Genomic DNA, 18,147 nt, shown 5'->3' on the forward strand with positions numbered 1-18,147 from the left:
AAATTAAACAAAAAAGACGTGCTTTTCAGGCACGTGAAAAGTAAACAGAACTAAAAGAAATCTCTTTCATAGATAGATGGAAACAATTTTATTTGGGGGGAATGTTAAAACAACCATATACAATTTGAACAAATACAACATAACACAGTTTGTTCCCCAAGTTTTGTAATTACAGTATTTACAGGTCTAATAAGGCACTGGTTCTCAAAAAAGAACACAAATTTAATTTCTTAGTCTTTACATTTTCAACCGTTTCTTTACTAGAAATAACTTTGTGCTAGAGAAAGGATAGCAGCTGCTAGATGGCATCTCTTCCTTTTGGTTTTGTATTGTTTTTTCCTTCTTCTCCCACTTACCTATGTCATCTTATCTATGCCAGTAAGTCACTAATCCAAACATCCTTCAGTGATTTACATTTGAAAACTGAGTTTCCAGACCTGTGGGCTCTGAAGCCACAACTATCTTCACCACACTACTGACTTCCAAGCCCTCAGTGATGTGCACTGTGAAATTACCAAAATCTGGAAGTGACATTAAAAGGCCATACCTGGCAAAATAAACATACTAACTTGTAGTCACTGTACCTGTTATTACACCTTGAGTGTTGCAGAAAATCAACCAGGCAGGCAGGAACTTGAATGTCACAGTGGCTGAACAAACAACACTTCCACACTTGCCTTAGGCTGTTTTCTGGCCTTAGGAATATCCCTTTACAATAAACATCAATTACAGTAAGTAGGAGATTTGAGGGCAAAATCTGGCCTTTTGAGTCTTGGGAGAAAATGGGCAGGCACTAGTTATACAACTGCAGATCCTTTGCTTACTCAGAGTGTGTCTCCTCATATATATATATATATTTTCCTATATAGCACTGTTGCAGTGATTTGTCATTTATGCCTTTTCATAAATAAATATTATGTTTCATTTAGTGCTTTATCATCTGTAATAGTTTACTCTTAATCCACATACAGGAGTTATTCCAGACTCCTGATTGAATATATATTTTTATATGTGTATATATATATATATGAAAAGCTCACATATACTTGAACATTGAACAAAACCACTTTACATAACCTATCAACCAGTATCTTAGAACCCTTTCTTATGAACCAAAAAAGTAAGACTTGTTCAGAAAAAAACAGTGGACTGGTCCTTTCTCTTGCAGCGCACTGATGACAGGTGCTGGAGGCATCACGTGCATTGCATCCACCAGCCAGCAAAGCATCTTCCAAAACATTTATAGGGAGAGCCATGATGATGAAAAAAAAACCAAAAAAACCCAAACAAAACCCAATGAACTATTTGAGGAAAGCAGACATGAAACACACCTAAACATGGCAGGAAAGAAGCATCCCTGCTGCACAGCTGCTCACCCAGGACCTGCAGGGACTGTGCTCTGAGATGGGATCAACCGAGCCTGCCCCAAGCGCTGCCACAGTCAAGGGTCTCATCCACTTCACTGTAGCCGAGAAACCTCAGTTCCTCAGGGCTGTGCTCACTTTTATGAAAGGACATGAATGTAAATGGAGTGACAGCAGAAAGCCCTCAGCTCCATTCACTAAGACAAAAGATGAAAAGAGGCTGGGCTGTCCTGCACATTTTGTGCTACAAATCTTCAAACCAAGGCAGCCAAGGAGAGGAACAAACTCCACTCTCAGCCACACAAGCACAGTGTTTATTAAAGACAGAGGAAACCAGCACTGCCCCTCTTGGCACCAGGCTTTGGCGTACTATTAACTCTCAGAGATTTTCTTTTTGTATTCTTCAGTATTTCTAAGTACAGGAAAAGCAGTTTAATTAACAAAAATCCTCTGATTAAACTTTTTGACACCTATAATCATGGAGGTCTTGCTGGTTCTCTTGAACCTACATATTTTTCTCTGTTAGCCTGAAAGAATAAAATAGTAATTTTTCCAACTAGAAATACCTTCAGGGAGCTCTGAAGCTCAACCCCCATTATACACCTGCCTACCACAAATAAATCAGTTTTGTCCAAAAAAGGGAAAAAAGAAGCATTACAGAAATGCTGAGACTAAATCCAGCATGGCAATTATTTCAGTTCTGAAACAAGCTTAGCATAATCAAAGCAGCATTTGTAAGGCTCTTATTTCAAAACTAAACCGAACACTAGTGAAACATGTCACAGTCAAGCAAAAAAAATTTAAAAATGAAAGAAGAGTAAAGAAGGGTAAACTGGTGATTCCCACGAAGCTCAGCTTTGATAATATGATGAAGAACAGAGATCTCCAAAGAAAATACTTCACAGGGAATATTTCACCTCTCATTTCCCCTTCTGTAGTATTAACATCATAGCAACTGCTGCAGCCCCAGAAAGGAGGAATGGGGAAACAATAAATACGTTTCCTGTTGCTTTTCTCCCATAAGAGCTCCTCTTGCTGAGAATCATGATGCTCCACAGCCCCATTCTGGTGCCAAAGCCTGTCACTATGGTGTGGTGGCTTCTAGAGGCATGGAAGCTGCTGGAAAACCACCCAAAATATTAAGGCATACAAAGCTTGAGCAAAATTTTTCAGGTTACGGTGCCTTTCACTGTGTAGGAGAAGCACTGGAGGCACCTGCCCACCCAAGTCCACACTCTTTCCCTGTTGGCTTCTTACTGTGGACAGGAGGCACCAGCTATCCTTACGGTTAAAGAAAAATGATTGCCACCCAAAAATGGGTATTTCTGAGATTTTTCACTTTCCCTTAAGAAAGGGAACACAGGTTTATTTTCTTTTCCCAATTGTGGTTTTAGATGAATACCTCACTTTTACACAGATGAAAGAGTAAGTTAATAATTATTTCTCACACGGAACTTCCTCTTACTCAGTGGTTGTGTATGTAGGTCACAGCAGTTTCAAATTCACCAGCGGATCCAAATGTGTATTTCATTTCCAGTCACACACAAATTACTTTATTTTGCAGTGGGGGGCTAGAAAGAAAGACAAAAAGCCAAGAAAAGGGGCACTTGTTTATCATCCTGGTACTACATCCATCAGATTTACGGAAACACGAAGAGCTTCTTCAAACAAGTCACGCTGAACCGTGTTTATAAAGCTCCCGATTATCTTAAAAGAAGCACGACCTCTTCCAGGAACAGGCCACCCACAGAAACCTGGATGCCCACACTAACCATGGCAGGGATGTAATTGTGCTCCATCTCCATGCTTTGAGAACCACTCTCACAAGCAGGGCTATGGAAAGTCATCTCCGTGGTAAGCAGCTTTTAAGATGGTTTCCATTACAGCTCCTCTGAGCTGCATCAACTCATTCTCCCTTTTTCTTGAATAGTGGAGTGCAATAAACTATTTATGAGTGAAAAAAAAGTCACTTTGCTTTCATTTTCAGCACAGTTTCCTCCAATTTTTCTTTTTAATGTAACAATATACATCTTTTTTTTACTTCTAACCAAAACTTTTATTTTCATAAAATTTAAATCAGTTTCTTTTTAAACAATTAAAATAATAATAATTACAATAATAATAATAAAATAATATGTGGCTTTCACAGAAAGCAACATGCATAATCTTAAACCAGTTACTAAAACTGTATTTCCCTGTGTAAACAAGGGCAGACAAGCTTCTTCCAATCTTGTATGTCAAAATTCAACTGAGGATAGTCTCTTAAAGCTGGCAAACAAACTTACAGCTGCTAATAAGCATGGCTGCATTCAAGGTTCTTATTAGTGAAGACTTTTGATACCTCTTCAGGGCTTCTGCCTGCACAAGAAAGTCTCTTTCCATGGGCCTTCATGAGAACTGCCTCTGGCTGAGTCAAAGTTTAATGTCCTGTGACTCTGACATTTTGGCAAGTGTTTTCTTGACCCGCAGGGCTGTGAGCCGGGAGGCGGGGTTGTGAGCCCAGCACTCCATCATCAGCTTCCCCATTTGCCGTAGGCACTGCAGAGAGAAACGGGAGAGAAAGTCCCACCTGGGTCAGTGGAAGAGGTGGCCGCAGTTGGCAGCAATGCTGAAAAAGTCTTTTTCTAAGGGCAGTCAAAAAAAAAGACAAGATGCTGGCTGCTACTGCTTTTCAAGAACTTTTCTGTATATTAAAGAGACTTCTCAAAATACAGAAATTACTTTTATTACTGTTGTAGTCTAGAGTTGGCTGTACACTCCACAAAAGGACTTTTTCTCACCTCCCTCTTCCTCAAACCCGCACAGAAAGTCTCATTTAGCCTGACCTGCACAAGAGTAACTCTGTACTCTAAGCCCTTCGCTGTACAAATTCATAGAATCATATAACCATTTAGGTTGGAAAAGACCTTTAAGATCATTGAGTACAATGCTTTAGCTATCCCTGCCAACTCCCATGCTTGGCTCTGCACTGTCCTCCTCCATCCCCTGCTTGCTTCCAAAACATATCCAGATACTCCTTTGGCTCCCAGCGACTACTCTGACAAGATGTCAGCATTGACTCTGCCATTCCTGCTCTGTGTCTACCACCTTCCTCCAAACATAAAGCACCCTGTAAGCCACCACAGCCTGGTGGTGACCCCATCTGCCCATGAATTTACACTGCCTGATACAACAGGAGAAGATTTCTATCCTATTCAGCTTGTTCTCCATCTTCATGATGCTCCAGACTCATAAGTAGTGCAGGCTCTTAATGGCACTAAACAACCACCAGCAGTGCCCAGACCAACCTAATACTTTCCAGATTAATGCAGATTTTTATAAATGCATTTTGCTGATACACAAGGTTTTATGCACTAACAAGTTTGCCTCTCATCACTACAACTCCTGAACTGGGATTACTGATGATGCTAACCAATTAATCAAGATCAGTTATTTCAAGCAGCCTCCCAATCCTCAGTATCTGTGGTAACAGACCAAACACATACCGTGTGCCACCACACAAAACCCCTTCCCAGGACTGATGCTAACAGTGCTTCCTCCAGTGTTTCTACTCCTGGTCTGAAAGCTCAGAGGGATTTGGTTAGGGAGAAGATGAGGCAGGCAATTCTTGGTTAGATCTTCCCACACTGGTTTTGCACAACTCCTTGGGCCTCCAAGGCAGGTGTTTTATTTCCCCCTTACATTCCAAAATTGCCTATATGTCACCTAAATCTTTATCTACCTGCAGAATATGGATTTACAGACTGCTGTTCCCAAATGGCAGCTGACACCTTCAACTGCAGAAGACTTACAGCATTAAACTGTATCAATTAACATGATTAATGATCCTTCCTCCATGGCATCATGAAAGCAGTCAGCAGGTTTGCCTGCACTCCCTCAACTGTTCATCTCTGATTACATAAGCACAACTTTGCTTTGTTACAGATACTAGCAGGGAGAGTTCAGGGAGGAGTGAGATCCTCTCATTTCCTTGGTTTATTTTGGAAAGCATTTTCTGGATCCTATGTTTCCTCTGAAAGGTCACATCTGTAGCCCTAATTGCTAAAATGTGAAGATGTAAAGTTGTGAATGATCAGTGCTCCTTGGTGTGACCTGGCTACAGTAGTCCATACATCACAATACTGTAATACTGAAACTTAATATTCTGTACTAATGTTAGCATAAAATCATGGTAAAATCATGTTTCCAAGCCTGCACACCTGTGATCACAGTAAAGCTGTATGCTCATGTCATTTCAAAGAGACAGGAGATATTTCCTTCTTTTAAAAAAAGAGGGGAAAAGGAAAAAGGTTGGAATTACAGCCCACATACTGACTGAAGCAGCTGCCAGAAGACCAGGTATGCTGTCACTGCACTATACACTACAAAATAATTTTTCTGTCAGAATTTTTGGCTTGCCACTGATTTAAAATTATTAATATCAGCAGCAGAAAGCAAAATGAGTGCAAGAAAACAGAGAGACTAAGAAGGTCTGTGCACAGCCTGCTATCGCTGTAGGATCTGGCAGACAGCACATGATAAAGCCGCTTGCAAGTATTGTAGGCTATGGCCCTTGGGACTCTTGAATACTTTCAGTGGAGATATCTGAGAAGGTCATACTCCTTCCTCAACCCCTGACCCTGACTGGTGCTAGCTCCTCCTCACTCAAAATTATAGAGAATTGGGTCAATCTCACTCACTCTTGTTAAAAACACAGGCTGCATTTTAAGGGGAATGATACCTCATCACTGCTCCATCTGTTGGGAAACGAAGGGCGTAGCCTCTTGATGCACACACTCTCCCGCATGTCCTCGTATGAGGGGTCGCTTGGCACAAGGTCATGGTACGGAAGCTGGTATTCCTCAACTATTCCTGAAAGAAGGAATTAGTTGCCTGTCACTTGCAGAAGACACCTTCCACTACCCGCTTCCCCTCTCACAGAGTGATCCACTCACAGAGTGATCATATTAACAATTTGATGGACTTTTCCTTAAAAGGACTTCACTGCCCTGGAAGTTTATTTCACAGTCAAGCTCCAAAATAATTATTGTCGTGTAGAGACTGACCAGGTATCTTAATCCAAAAGCATAATTTACTTGTCAAGTGAGACTTTTTTTACCACTGCTGTCCAGTCCAGCAATCACCAGTAAGTTATCACAGAAAGAACTGTTTGTTAGCAAGTGGGTCTGTATCAGAGTAATTAAGCAAAGAATAAACCTTGAATTAGGTCCTCTTATCAGTGGAGCTGGTATATATTAAAGGGCATTTCTGTGCCTTTTCAGAACATGGCAAGGTACCATTCCTTGTGCACAGCCACAATGACAACAATATTACAGATTTTATATCACATCACTGTAATACACACTACCAGTTTGTAAACACAGGGATCACATTGCTCATCAGTGAAATTCAGTTTATCCAGAGTGGAACGAGCATTCAGCACAATACCATAGGCTTTAAAGACCCATAAAGTCAGGTGAAATTTGGGTAGACCCAAGAGAGACATGCTCTACTCTTACTCGTCTGGCAAATAGCTGCTGTGAAGTAGTTTCTCTGCACTTAACTTTCCTCAGTGGCAAAACAGAAATAATAACACCCATCGTTCCTGCACTACACTGAGCTATATGGGAAGAAAGCACACATAACCTACACATACTAGCATGGATCTAGGCCCTGAGTCTGCAGCTGGCCACGTTGTTTTATCTTTGCTGTCTTCGCACCTGCATGTCTGATACCAGGTGGAAATGAAGCACATCACTGCTATGAGGATGATGTAATGACTGTCACTTCTCTCTGGGTTTTTTTACTTGTTTTGTAAAGAGATTATCTGTTTTAAATAGTGGCACAGCATAGTCCAAAATTGTTTGCCCCCCTCCTTCTACTTAACAAAACAAAGAAATCACTACTTTCTTTCTGCAAAAATAGCTGAATACTCCTAGTCCAAAAAACAAATGTTGCCACTGGAAAAGGCCTCCAAATGAGTTCCTTATTCCTTCTTCACTGCAGGTATCCTCTGCCTTCAAACAGGCCATTAGAAAGTCTTTGCTGTTGAAATAGAACTGACTAATGCTTTAAAATAACTTTCAAGAAGAGAACAGATATTAGGAGAGTTACCTGCATGGCTTATCCACATGTGTTTTATTGCAGTAAAAACAATTACCCAGAGAAAAGAACGTAATGGAAGATTTTGGTTATAAATGGGATTCACTGACACAATTAAAAGTGATCTCCCGGCTCTTTACCTCCTGAAACACATCTTCTTGCTATCTCCCAAAGGATGAGTCCAAAACTGTACATATCAGCCATGATGTAGGATTGAAAGTGATTTCTGTTCAAGCTTTCATCCAGCACTTCAGGAGGCATATAGCGTTTTGTTCCTACACGGGTATTTGAAGGGATGTCTACCTCATTTGTATCACTAAAAGAAGTGGGAGGAAAAAAAAGGGCATCAAACATGCAGTAATGCAACACAGTGACTAGAAAAGAAAGCAAGTTAGATGGGAGAAGTAGTAAATTCACACCACATCCACTCTCAAACAAGGTCAAAAGTAATGCATAATCTTAATGGAACAATTCTTACAAGGAAAGCTTCTTAGTGTGAAGGCAACCCATCTTAAAAGGCTGACCCGCCTGAGGCTATGTTAAGTGTTTAAATGCAGAACTAAAATGGAGATAAGACTCAGCAGGGATGCTGTACCATTTGTGAGATTTCATTAGCATTAGCCTGAGCTCTAATGATGGTGATAACAATCAAATCTTCATTAAACGCTGTTTTTCTTAACATACTCCACCACCTAATGCTTTAGTTTTAGCAATTAATAGAGGACACTACATAGCTGGGGCAGTATCACTTAGCTGTAGCAAATCAGATCTGCAAGGAAGATGAGTCTATTTTTTTGTGCATGCATTATGTTTGATCTCTCCCAACCTTTACACATCGAGATGTGTAAACACAGAGATGTAAATGTGTAAAAAAACCCTAACCAAATGTGTCACACCTCACACATTGCCCAGAAGAGACAACATATATCTAACGGGAAGCAAATCGACTGGATTTATGGGTTTTTGCTTTTTAACTCAGATTCAGCTGTGTCAGTTTTAATGTTTTTTACAATTTTATTATATGGCATATATTGTGGTTTGCTGAAAAACGTCTGTTTCCCTTTCTCCACCCTCAAATCATAAATACTTTAATGCGACACATACAGCAAAATCTCACAGAATAATTATACAACTTCTTCTACAAATGTCTTCATTTACAGCAATTTTCTTCCCCTACAGTTATGAAAATGACAAAATAAAAAAAAAAAAAAAAGCTGAGCCTGAGTCACCTACAGAGTCATTAAATCAGATGTACACTGGTGGCATTTCTGTATACCTCCAAGAATGTAATATAAATCTCGGGACCTGCACTGTCTTGCAATATTTCAAATAAAATGAGAAATGTAGAGAACTTTACTAAGCTCCTTAGCTTCAGCAGAGCACACTCCTTTTAACTGCTTTGTTCTGTTACTCGTCATTGCCTGAGAAATGCTGCCTAAGGAAGGATTGAGTATGAAAACAAGCTGAGTATGTAATGTAAATTTCATTTGGACTGTGACAAATATATATTACACCTTCTTTTACAGCAGCACTCGGTAGTCCTAGTTCTTCTCAGTTCATAGCTGAGCAGTGTGCTGCTCTGTACACATCAGGAAAAGCAAAGGGTGAATTTCTTCCTTGAAACTTTTAGAGCAAATAGCGTATTTCCAAGTTGTTTTCTGGGCTACGCTTCCTCAAAGCAAAAATTCTCCTTTCTCATCTTCTAAAGAAAGGTCAAGTTCATAAAGGAAAAGCCTCACCAAGAAACCTATGAATGGTGAGAAGCCCACATTAAAACTGCCTTTCCTTACACTCTGAATAATATCAGTTCAAGATTTGTACAGAATTCTTATTTCTTTTTATTTTTCATTCTTCTGGAAGCCCAAGGTTTCAAAGCTGACCTCTGAAACCAAAACCTTTAGTCCACGGTGACATTTCTGTGCACAGAAAAATCAGAGACTTCATAACACACATCTCCACCACCAAGACCAGCACTGAAAGCTCAAGTTCCTTTTCGATGGAGCTGTCAGACAGTGATGACTCCTTTACGAATCCCAGGAGTGCGTAAGTCATACTTGTCTGCTCTTTCCAAGTTGTTTTTTTAAAATCAAATTTAAAAGCCATTTCAAAAATCAAATCTGGACTTCAGCAATTTGATTTGTAGGAAATGAAACAAAAGACAGCCTAAAGGCGGTGATTTTCAATAAATCTCAATCAGCAACTTGTACAAATGATTACTGTTATTCTATATGAGTTGTGAGTGAATTATCTTGGGATCAGACAAGCTGAAGGCTTCAGTGACAGGTTTACAGACATGATTTAACCTAGTAGTGCTATGTCCTTTTAGCATGTGGTAGACCTAGGTTGCTATTGAGGGCGAAGTGATGAAAACTGAATCTTTATGCAAATGCAACTAATGTGGTCAATAATTAAAAAGCTATTATTTATACACCTGCATTATGTGTTTATGAGACATACTCACCTATACGGGTGGCCTAGCATACAGATGAGCACAGCATGAAAACGATGCACATACACTACGGGTGCCTACTCAATCAAAAAGAATTTGTGTCTGATTTACCAACCTTCCCTTACCATCCGCACTTCTACTCACCTGATAAATTTAACAGCCAAGCCCAAATCTGCTATACAGCAGGTGCCATTCTTTTTCACCAGGATATTTTTACTTTTCAGGTCACGATGGGCAATAGCGGGTTTGCCCTGAGTACTGAAGATCTCAGTGTGCAAGTGGCACAAGCCACTGACAGAGGAATAAGCCAGTTTTAGCATGGCTTTCGTATCCAAGGTAGTAGATTTCAGATAATCATAAAGTGAGCCATTCTCATGGTAATCAGTGATAAGATACAGCTGGGTCCAAGATCCTGTACCCTTAATGTCTGCAGCAATGAAACCTGAAAAAAAAATATTTTCAACTTAATAATTCTCAGGAATTCTTTTGACTACTCAGAATATTGGACTCTCAGTCACTTCAATAGTTTTATTTTAATAACATATTTAATTTCTCTAATCTTACTTCCATGCAGTGATGCTTCACCTCTAGCCTTTAACATATTTTCAGAAAACTCAGATATGGAAACACAGGTGGCAGAAAGACATGTGGTATTTGGAGCAACAGCCCCCAAATCCCATTATTTTTTTAACTTTTATTTATGTTTCAATAATCCTAGAAACATCTTTCTTTTGAAAAGTGCCGGGTGGCTAATTGCAAAGCCCAGCAGGTAACAAAGCGCATAGGAAAGGGCATCAGACAACAGGAAATATAAAATTATTAAACTTAAGAAACCTGCACCCTATCAAATAATGCTCTTTAATTTTGCTCACCGAGAATATTTTCATGCCTCATCAGCACAGTCTGGTAGATTTCTGTTTCTCTGAACCAGCTGGCCTCCTCTGTGGTAAAAAACACTTTCACAGCTACCTTTTCGCCACGCCACTTTCCCATCCAGACTTCTCCATAGCGACCTTTTCCAATCTGCTTTACCATCTGAATCTGTTTTGCGATGGTCCTTTGAACCTGTGAAATGCCAAGATAGAGAGTTACAGCTTGTGCCGTAGAAATTTTCTGCACTCCCCTCCCTTTTTCTGTACCTCCTTTCCATTCAGCAAGCCCAGGGGAAAGGAGAATACACAGCCACCAAGACATGGATTTCAGCAAAGCTCCACAATGCAGAAACACTGCATTTTCCCCAGGATGCAGTGCTGGTGAGGTCATTCCCATCATACTAAAGAAGACTCTCCATTCATTCCCAAAATATACCATGGCCTTTCAAGAAAGCAAATCGGTCTGTACAAAGGAATTGTTTGAATACTAACCTTGAAATTTTTATTTTCCTGCGGGGTGACTGACACTTCGTAGAAATTCTTTTGTTTTTTGGAAAAGCTTTGACAGAAAACACTCTTGGTCACCCCAACCCAACCCAAATTCCAAAGGGATACATAACACATCTTTAATTAAAATGAGGATATTTGTTACATACTCAGTGCCGCTGAGACTCGAGGTTGGGGCTCACAAGTGCCAAAAGCATTTTAGAGCTCCAAAACTAGCAAAACTACTGACAGCAGTTTCCTATCACTTTCCTTGAAAATACCATGCCTCATAATATCAAAATATAAATTTCATGTTAGGAACCTCAGCCACTACAGCTAGAAACTATGTGCCTACACTAATTTTAACAAATATCATTACCTAGAAACAAAAAGTAAGATTTTTTTTCTTCCCAAAGATATGAAAGCACAGCTTTAAATCTGCCTTTTCTAGTGTTCGTACCAGCTTCATTAGTGGCTGTACTGTGAACTGATGCTAAAGTCAAGCCATTTATAGCTGTAGCAGATCAATGTAGTTGGCAGCATTGCACGGATACCCTTTATAAGGATGGAAGACCTCACATGGAAGACAAACTGGTTCTACATTCAACAAGCTTTTAAGAGTACAAACCACCTTGGACAAATGGAGACTAACATATTCTCATAGGATTGGAGCATGTCTGTAGATCACATATTTCTGTAAGTTCACTAAGAAAAACTCAAGCAGATGCTGCAAAAAACCCTCTGGTGTTCATGGTTGATTCAGCCTGATGCTATCACACAGGACATTGAAATATCACCCACTTGTGCTCCACAGCTAACAATTTCTGGTTTGGTAGAATTTTACAAGACTTGGAAAGAAAATAACTTGATAGACTCCAATGCAAGGAGTTTTTCATCTGGCCCAAGCAATTGGCAAAATCTAGACAAAAGCAAGTTTGAGATTTCTTGGCTTTACCACCACCCATATACAAAATTCAAGCAGTTTATTGTAGCAAGTGTGCGCTGTTTTAAATCACTATGAAATCATATTTATTTATATAATCCCTAATATTTTTTTGCAATCTTGGCTGACAAAAAGGATCAAAACTTGGTCTTAAAATAATTTGCTTCCTTTGTAATCCCTGGAAGGTCCAGTGGAAACTACCGGTTTGGTAATTCAAAGCTGGACTGCTACAATACCACTACAACATGAATGCATGTCCAAGAAGAATTCAAAACCTCTTAGGTAAGTTCTATTATAATTTATTTTGTAATTAACATTCTGGGTTTAATATCAGAAAATGTAAAGAAGAAAAACATACAGTGGCATTTATGCAAATCTGTTTCAAAAGTCCCAGCTTTCTTCCTTTGTGATAAACAAAGTCCCATTTTTAAAGTCCTGCAATGTGTTATCAGACTTCCAAGATGATGGCTTCAGTACCTTGTTTTTATTAATATCTGTGAATGCCAAGAACAGAGATTAGCCTTAATTTTTTAAAATTGATTAATTCTCTTCTATGCTCTTAGTGACTGAATAATAGTTATATTATATTGGAATTTTGCTGTAACTTTTTGTAATGTCATTTTAGCATCGTTGCTTTCTATTTTGCTCATTTTAAAAATGCATCCTGAACGATAATGCGGTTATATAAAATAACTTAATTTGTGTAAATATATGTAATGGCATCATGAAGTACATGGAATTACAATACTTAATGATGAAAAGTTCCTTATTAAATTACATTAAGAAAATGAAAAACACATTTCTGCTATGGGTTTTCAGGTGGCAGAATACTATGTGAAGGGCCTTAACCTGGTTTCAACTGGTCAAACAATTTCCTATGAACAATTTATTTTATTTTAGGGAATTTAGCCCTTTCTTGAATCATAAACTGATTACGATTCCTAAAAGAAATCAGTTAATCAGAACTGTAGGATTGACTGATTTCATAAGCATGGTGAATGAAGTCTTCATTTGAATTATTTACACTGAGTGGGGTTGTGTTTGGGTTTTTTTTTTATTTCTTTTCAAATCTATATATTTTGCTGCTTGAGCTTTGTGACCAGCCAGGTAAGGTTACATGGTCCTTTGCTTCCTTTCCCTGACTGGAATCAACTCAATTACAATTTGCATTCTATTTTTCTGATCTTCAGATAAATGTATTCAGCTAATGCAGATGAGAACTCAGATAAATCGACCACTTGTAATTTCAATGTTTTTACAGAGAAAAACCATACCTATGGTTGGGATGTAGCTCACCTGTGGGGACAAGCTGAGAGCTGGGGTTGTTCAGCTTGGAGAAGTGAAGGCTGATGTTATAAAGGCCTTCCAGTACTTACAGACGGCCTATAGGAAAGATGGGGAGGGGCTCTTTATCTGGGAGTGCAGTGATAGGATGAAGAGGGGTGGTTTTAAACTAAGGAAGGGTAGATTTAGACTGGATTTAAGGAAGAATTTTTTTGCAGTGAGGTTGGTGAAACACTGGCATGTGTTCCCTGGGGAGGTAGTGAAGGACCCATCCCTGGAAACATTCAAGGTCCAGTTGGATGGGTCTTTGAGCGACCTAACCTAGCCAAAGATGTCCTTGCTCCTGCAGAGGGGTTCGATTAGATGACCTGTAAAGGTCACTTCTGACCCAAAGCATTCTATGATTCTATGTAGTCCTTTGAAAAGCAAAATTCATTGGAAGAGCAACTAGGAGAAAAATACACAAAAAGGTAGACACCAAACGGTAATTCTGCAGCTCTTCATACAGACCACTGAAGTAAATGTTCCCAGCATCTAATCTCCTTCCCTGACTTTACATGTGGATTCAGGGGGGAACAGCTACACCTAGACTTCCTGCCCTGTCAAGGCCAATGGGGTTCTCCTTGCTTGCACAAACTTGATTGTACACTCCAATTTGTAGACTCAAGGGCTTCATGTACAACTTACTGTACTTTTTTCCTTGTTTTAAAATTTGACAGGCAACATTTGATCTGCAGCAAATTTTTCTGCCAGAGGTACAAACAGGTCAGGAGGAAGAACACTTGCTGAACATCAAAATCTTGATAAAATCTTGATTAATGATTGTTTTTATTATAATATCTGTGTCTGTTATAAAAAATGTTCTGCACAGAAAGAAAATATTACTGTTTATCACAAAGTGATATTTTGTAATAAGTTTGCAGTTTACTTCCCTGAAATAACAACTTTAGATGTTTCAGTCTTTGCATAAGAAACAATACAGTTAAAACCAAACCCTGCACAATAAAGTCCAGAGCATTACCACCAGGCATTTCCTATATACTTCTTTCAGGCATGGGCCCAGAGGTATTAATCTGTGCATTTTTAGTGAGTCTGTAGCTGTCTGGGAAACACAAAAATATCTATTACCAAGTACAAGTTTCATTATAGCTCTCATTTTTCTTCTCTTCCACAGAAAAACACTACTTAAAGGGAAAGTCTGGGAAAAAAAAAAAAAAAGTATGCATTTTGTAGGCAGAGAGAGAGAGAGGAAAAACATTGTTTTCAGGAAGAACACTTGGTCCAGTGGCTCCAAAGTCTCCAGACTGGACAGAGCAATGACACAGTTGGGGTGCCACATCACTCGTTACAGCACTTAATTAACAGAAGATAGTTTTTCTGCTTACTGCAAGAATATACCTGGGAACACCAGTAAGACTGCAGATCCCACCTTCAACCAGTTTACTGGGATGGAGGAAGGCATAAAGCACAAGTGTTCACCACCAGCGCTGCTCCAGCTTTTTACTCTTGAGAGTGTTTCGGGATGAAGTACTCAGCCATGCACTGCTATGAGATGCCTTATGGCACCTGCTACCATGTGAGCTGCTGGAAACACATCTTCTCAGAGAAAAACCACCAAGTTCCTTGTGTTTGCTCTAAATTTTTACATTACTTTTCACTGTAACAGGTAGGAGCATCAAGGTCAGACCAAGACCTTGATGGAGCTGATATTATGCAAAAAACCAAATAAAAATAGCACCAGCACCACCACCACCCCAAATTAAATAAATCAGAAGCACTCATTAGTCCTGAATTGTAAGCATGATCCCTCTCTTTCTATAGCTGCTAGAGGGAGATGGGTATGTAATATGACAGAACTTTCTTAAAGCCTAGACCCAAATGATGGGAGTTCCTCTCAAAAGAGAAAAATGATCATGAGTTTTCCATGCTCAGAATCAGTTACAGCATCCACCAGGCAGCTTGACTTTTTTCTCAATAGCTATGTTAAATGATCAGAATATTGGATTTTTTAAAAAGTTAGCAGTTTATTTAAATGGGACTGTGAGCACTTACTCCTGCCAGAACAAATTTAGCTTGGTCAGATTTGTTTTAAGCAATTATAAAACTTTCCATTTTATTTCTTTGTTAGGGTATAGAAAAAAAGATGTATGGGCAAAAACCAGATAGATAGTACGTAGCACTTGGAAACTGGACAACATCCACTGTAATAGGATCACTACAAACTAATGGGTTTGGAAGACAGGAGGGACATATCATCTCTGAAAAATGAAAATGAAATCTAATTCATTTTCTCAGAGGTAGTAATCTAAATAAGTAACCTGGCTTCTTTTTTCAGTGCTACAAAGCGAAAACGACTCCCAGAAACAAAAATCCCTGTTAAACTGAATTATTTTGCCATAGAAGGTAAAACTTCTCTCTCACAATGAGCTCGGGGGCTCAGTCATCCTGTAGTCAGATCAGAAATAATCACAAACTCCATCCCTGTGCCTTCAACCTTTGAGATTACCACACTATAAGGAAAAATACTTTGCTCTTGACTTCTGAATGCAAAGTGAAGTCGACACATAAAAAGCCTTGATGAATTACTGTTACCTTTATAAAAAGATGATGTGTCGGTGCATGAAATGCTATTGCGTGTTGCACATGAAAAGCAAGAAAATAAGATCAGTGGGCCAGATGCCATCCTGTACACTGGAGTAAAGTCTAAATAATTTCTGTAAGCTCTCAGCCTGTACTTCCCCTACAGTATCTAAACCAAGGAATTTGCTGAGGTATAAAAAAATCAACAACAACGAAAGCTTTTTTGGCTTAGTCTACATGAAAAAAAAACCAAACTCCTATTTCTAAAGCAGCTGTTTTCCAGCTAAATCCTTGTCATTTATAGGACAGAAAAAAGCCCTGACAACAACAACTGAGGACACGTAAATATAATTTCTGGTGCCTCATTTTTTGTCTTCTTCCTCTGCTCATTTTTGCATTTTAAACTTCCATTAAAACAATATTGCTTCCTTACCAGGAGAGGGAGCCCGGAGCCGCTCCCTGAGCTCTGGGACTGCTCGATCAAATCCTTGAGGGACTCTCCAGGGGGAATGTAGGTCTCATCCTGCTCCAGCCCGATGCTGTAGCGGGGCCTCGTCTCTTGGCGTTTGTATCTGCCATTTTACACCAAAGTGAAATTAGCTTCGCATACAATGAACACATGTGCAATGAATAATGCACATCATCCTGCAGGTTTGCTTCATTTATAGACTCACAGCTTCCTCTGCTTCCCTGAGGAATAAGCTGGACTCAATATCCAAAATTCTCTATTTTACTTTTAGCAACTTTTTTCACCATCAGAACTGTAGGTATAAAACTCAAGGACCATGCAATCTGGTGTAAGTTTGCAACATTTAAGTTCTGAAACTTAAATATGTTTAAAACATAGACAAAGCAAATACTGAGTTTTATTTTACTGACTGCAATGGATCTTTAAAGAGCCAGAGCAGGTAAGGTCATGGGACCTGGGACTATTTAAAATAACATCATAAATTATTTAAACATAATGTATGTAGATTATTATAACTTTCCAGATAAATTTACTTACATTCCTGTGTCCCTCTCTTTTTTGTGATCAGTTTTTTCACCACCTGAACATATTTAGAAGCCTTAGGTTTATTTACCCTATATAAAATTTGTCCTGTGGCTTTCTTAGACTCAGTAAAGAGTAAGTTGTGCTTCTACATGAAAGACTTTTTAGGATGATGGGCAAAACATGTTCTATAAAATATATCACACAGGTACACCTGTGACTAGCATGAATAAAATACAGTTTTCCTCATCATAACATTAGAGTTTCTCATTTCATTTCTTTAAGGTCCACTCTTTTTTTTTTTCAAATTCTTAAGTATATAAAAAGATAAATGTTGGGAGGAACATTAACAAGCTGGTAAAGTATTCCTTGTTTACCTGAAGTAGCAGAAAATGATGATAAGTACCAGAAGTATACTGCAAACAGTCACCGAGATCAGCAGGGCCTTATGATGAATGTTTCCTTCAGCAAAGTCTGGAGTTAAAAAGAAGGAAGGTGGAAAATTTGGAAAGGGTGGTAGTACAAAGTCAGTACCAAAAGACACACAAGCCTTAAAAACTGCAGCAAACACAAGATTGGTTCCCTTCTTTTTGACTGAAGTCTTGTGCAAGATACCCCTGGATTCCTCAGACAGTTTGTGCATGTCCTCTTTGACCCTCACCAGCCAAGGCAAAACCAGCACCTCCAAAAGCCTATTTGATTTTTCAGCCCTCACTCAGTCAAAACATCACCTTGATTTGCAATTTCCTGTTTGGATCTGAATGAAAAAATCAATTAAGACCTGTAGCTCTACGTCTTAACCTAAGTGATCAACCAGGACATACAAATGTTACTGCCTCTATCTTAAATCACTCTTATTAAGTAGCATCCTATTGAGAAGTTAATAAAAATAAGAATAAAATAAATATGCATTTATCCTAGGAGGGAAGACATGAGGGACCATCCAACCCCCAAGAAGGAAGGCCACAAGAGGCCTTGAAAGTATATTTTCATCACTGCGGAATAATCCATCTCTTAGACCCTGTTTTAAACACCTGAGCAGGACTTTTCTCCTCCATTCGCTCTATAGCACCCTGTATGCCAGCAAGTCTTTCCTG

At 39.1% G+C, this 18,147-nt stretch overlaps 1 protein-coding gene across 4 annotated transcripts in view; it reads right to left on the reverse strand.

Moving 5' to 3' along the window:
- Positions 1-3,096: 3,096 nt before the first annotated feature.
- The window catches only part of BMPR1B (bone morphogenetic protein receptor type 1B), a 252,332-nt gene continuing 237,281 nt past the window's right edge, over positions 3,097-18,147 (reverse strand). For all 4 annotated transcript variants that reach the window (XM_069855598.1, XM_069855596.1, XM_069855599.1 and 1 more), the window contains 7 exons: positions 17,428-17,524; positions 16,493-16,631; positions 10,767-10,959; positions 10,039-10,336; positions 7,586-7,761; positions 6,085-6,215; positions 3,097-3,902 (listed from right to left, as the gene is read on the reverse strand). In XM_069855598.1, coding sequence (XP_069711699.1) covers positions 3,777-3,902; positions 6,085-6,215; positions 7,586-7,761; positions 10,039-10,336; positions 10,767-10,959; positions 16,493-16,631; positions 17,428-17,524 — 1,160 coding nt within the window. In that variant the 3' untranslated portion in view covers positions 3,097-3,776. The remainder of the gene's footprint in view (positions 3,903-6,084; positions 6,216-7,585; positions 7,762-10,038; positions 10,337-10,766; positions 10,960-16,492; positions 16,632-17,427; positions 17,525-18,147) is intronic.

Source organism: Phaenicophaeus curvirostris, chromosome 4, assembly GCF_032191515.1.
Source record: "Phaenicophaeus curvirostris isolate KB17595 chromosome 4, BPBGC_Pcur_1.0, whole genome shotgun sequence".
NCBI lineage: Eukaryota > Metazoa > Chordata > Aves > Cuculiformes > Cuculidae > Phaenicophaeus > Phaenicophaeus curvirostris.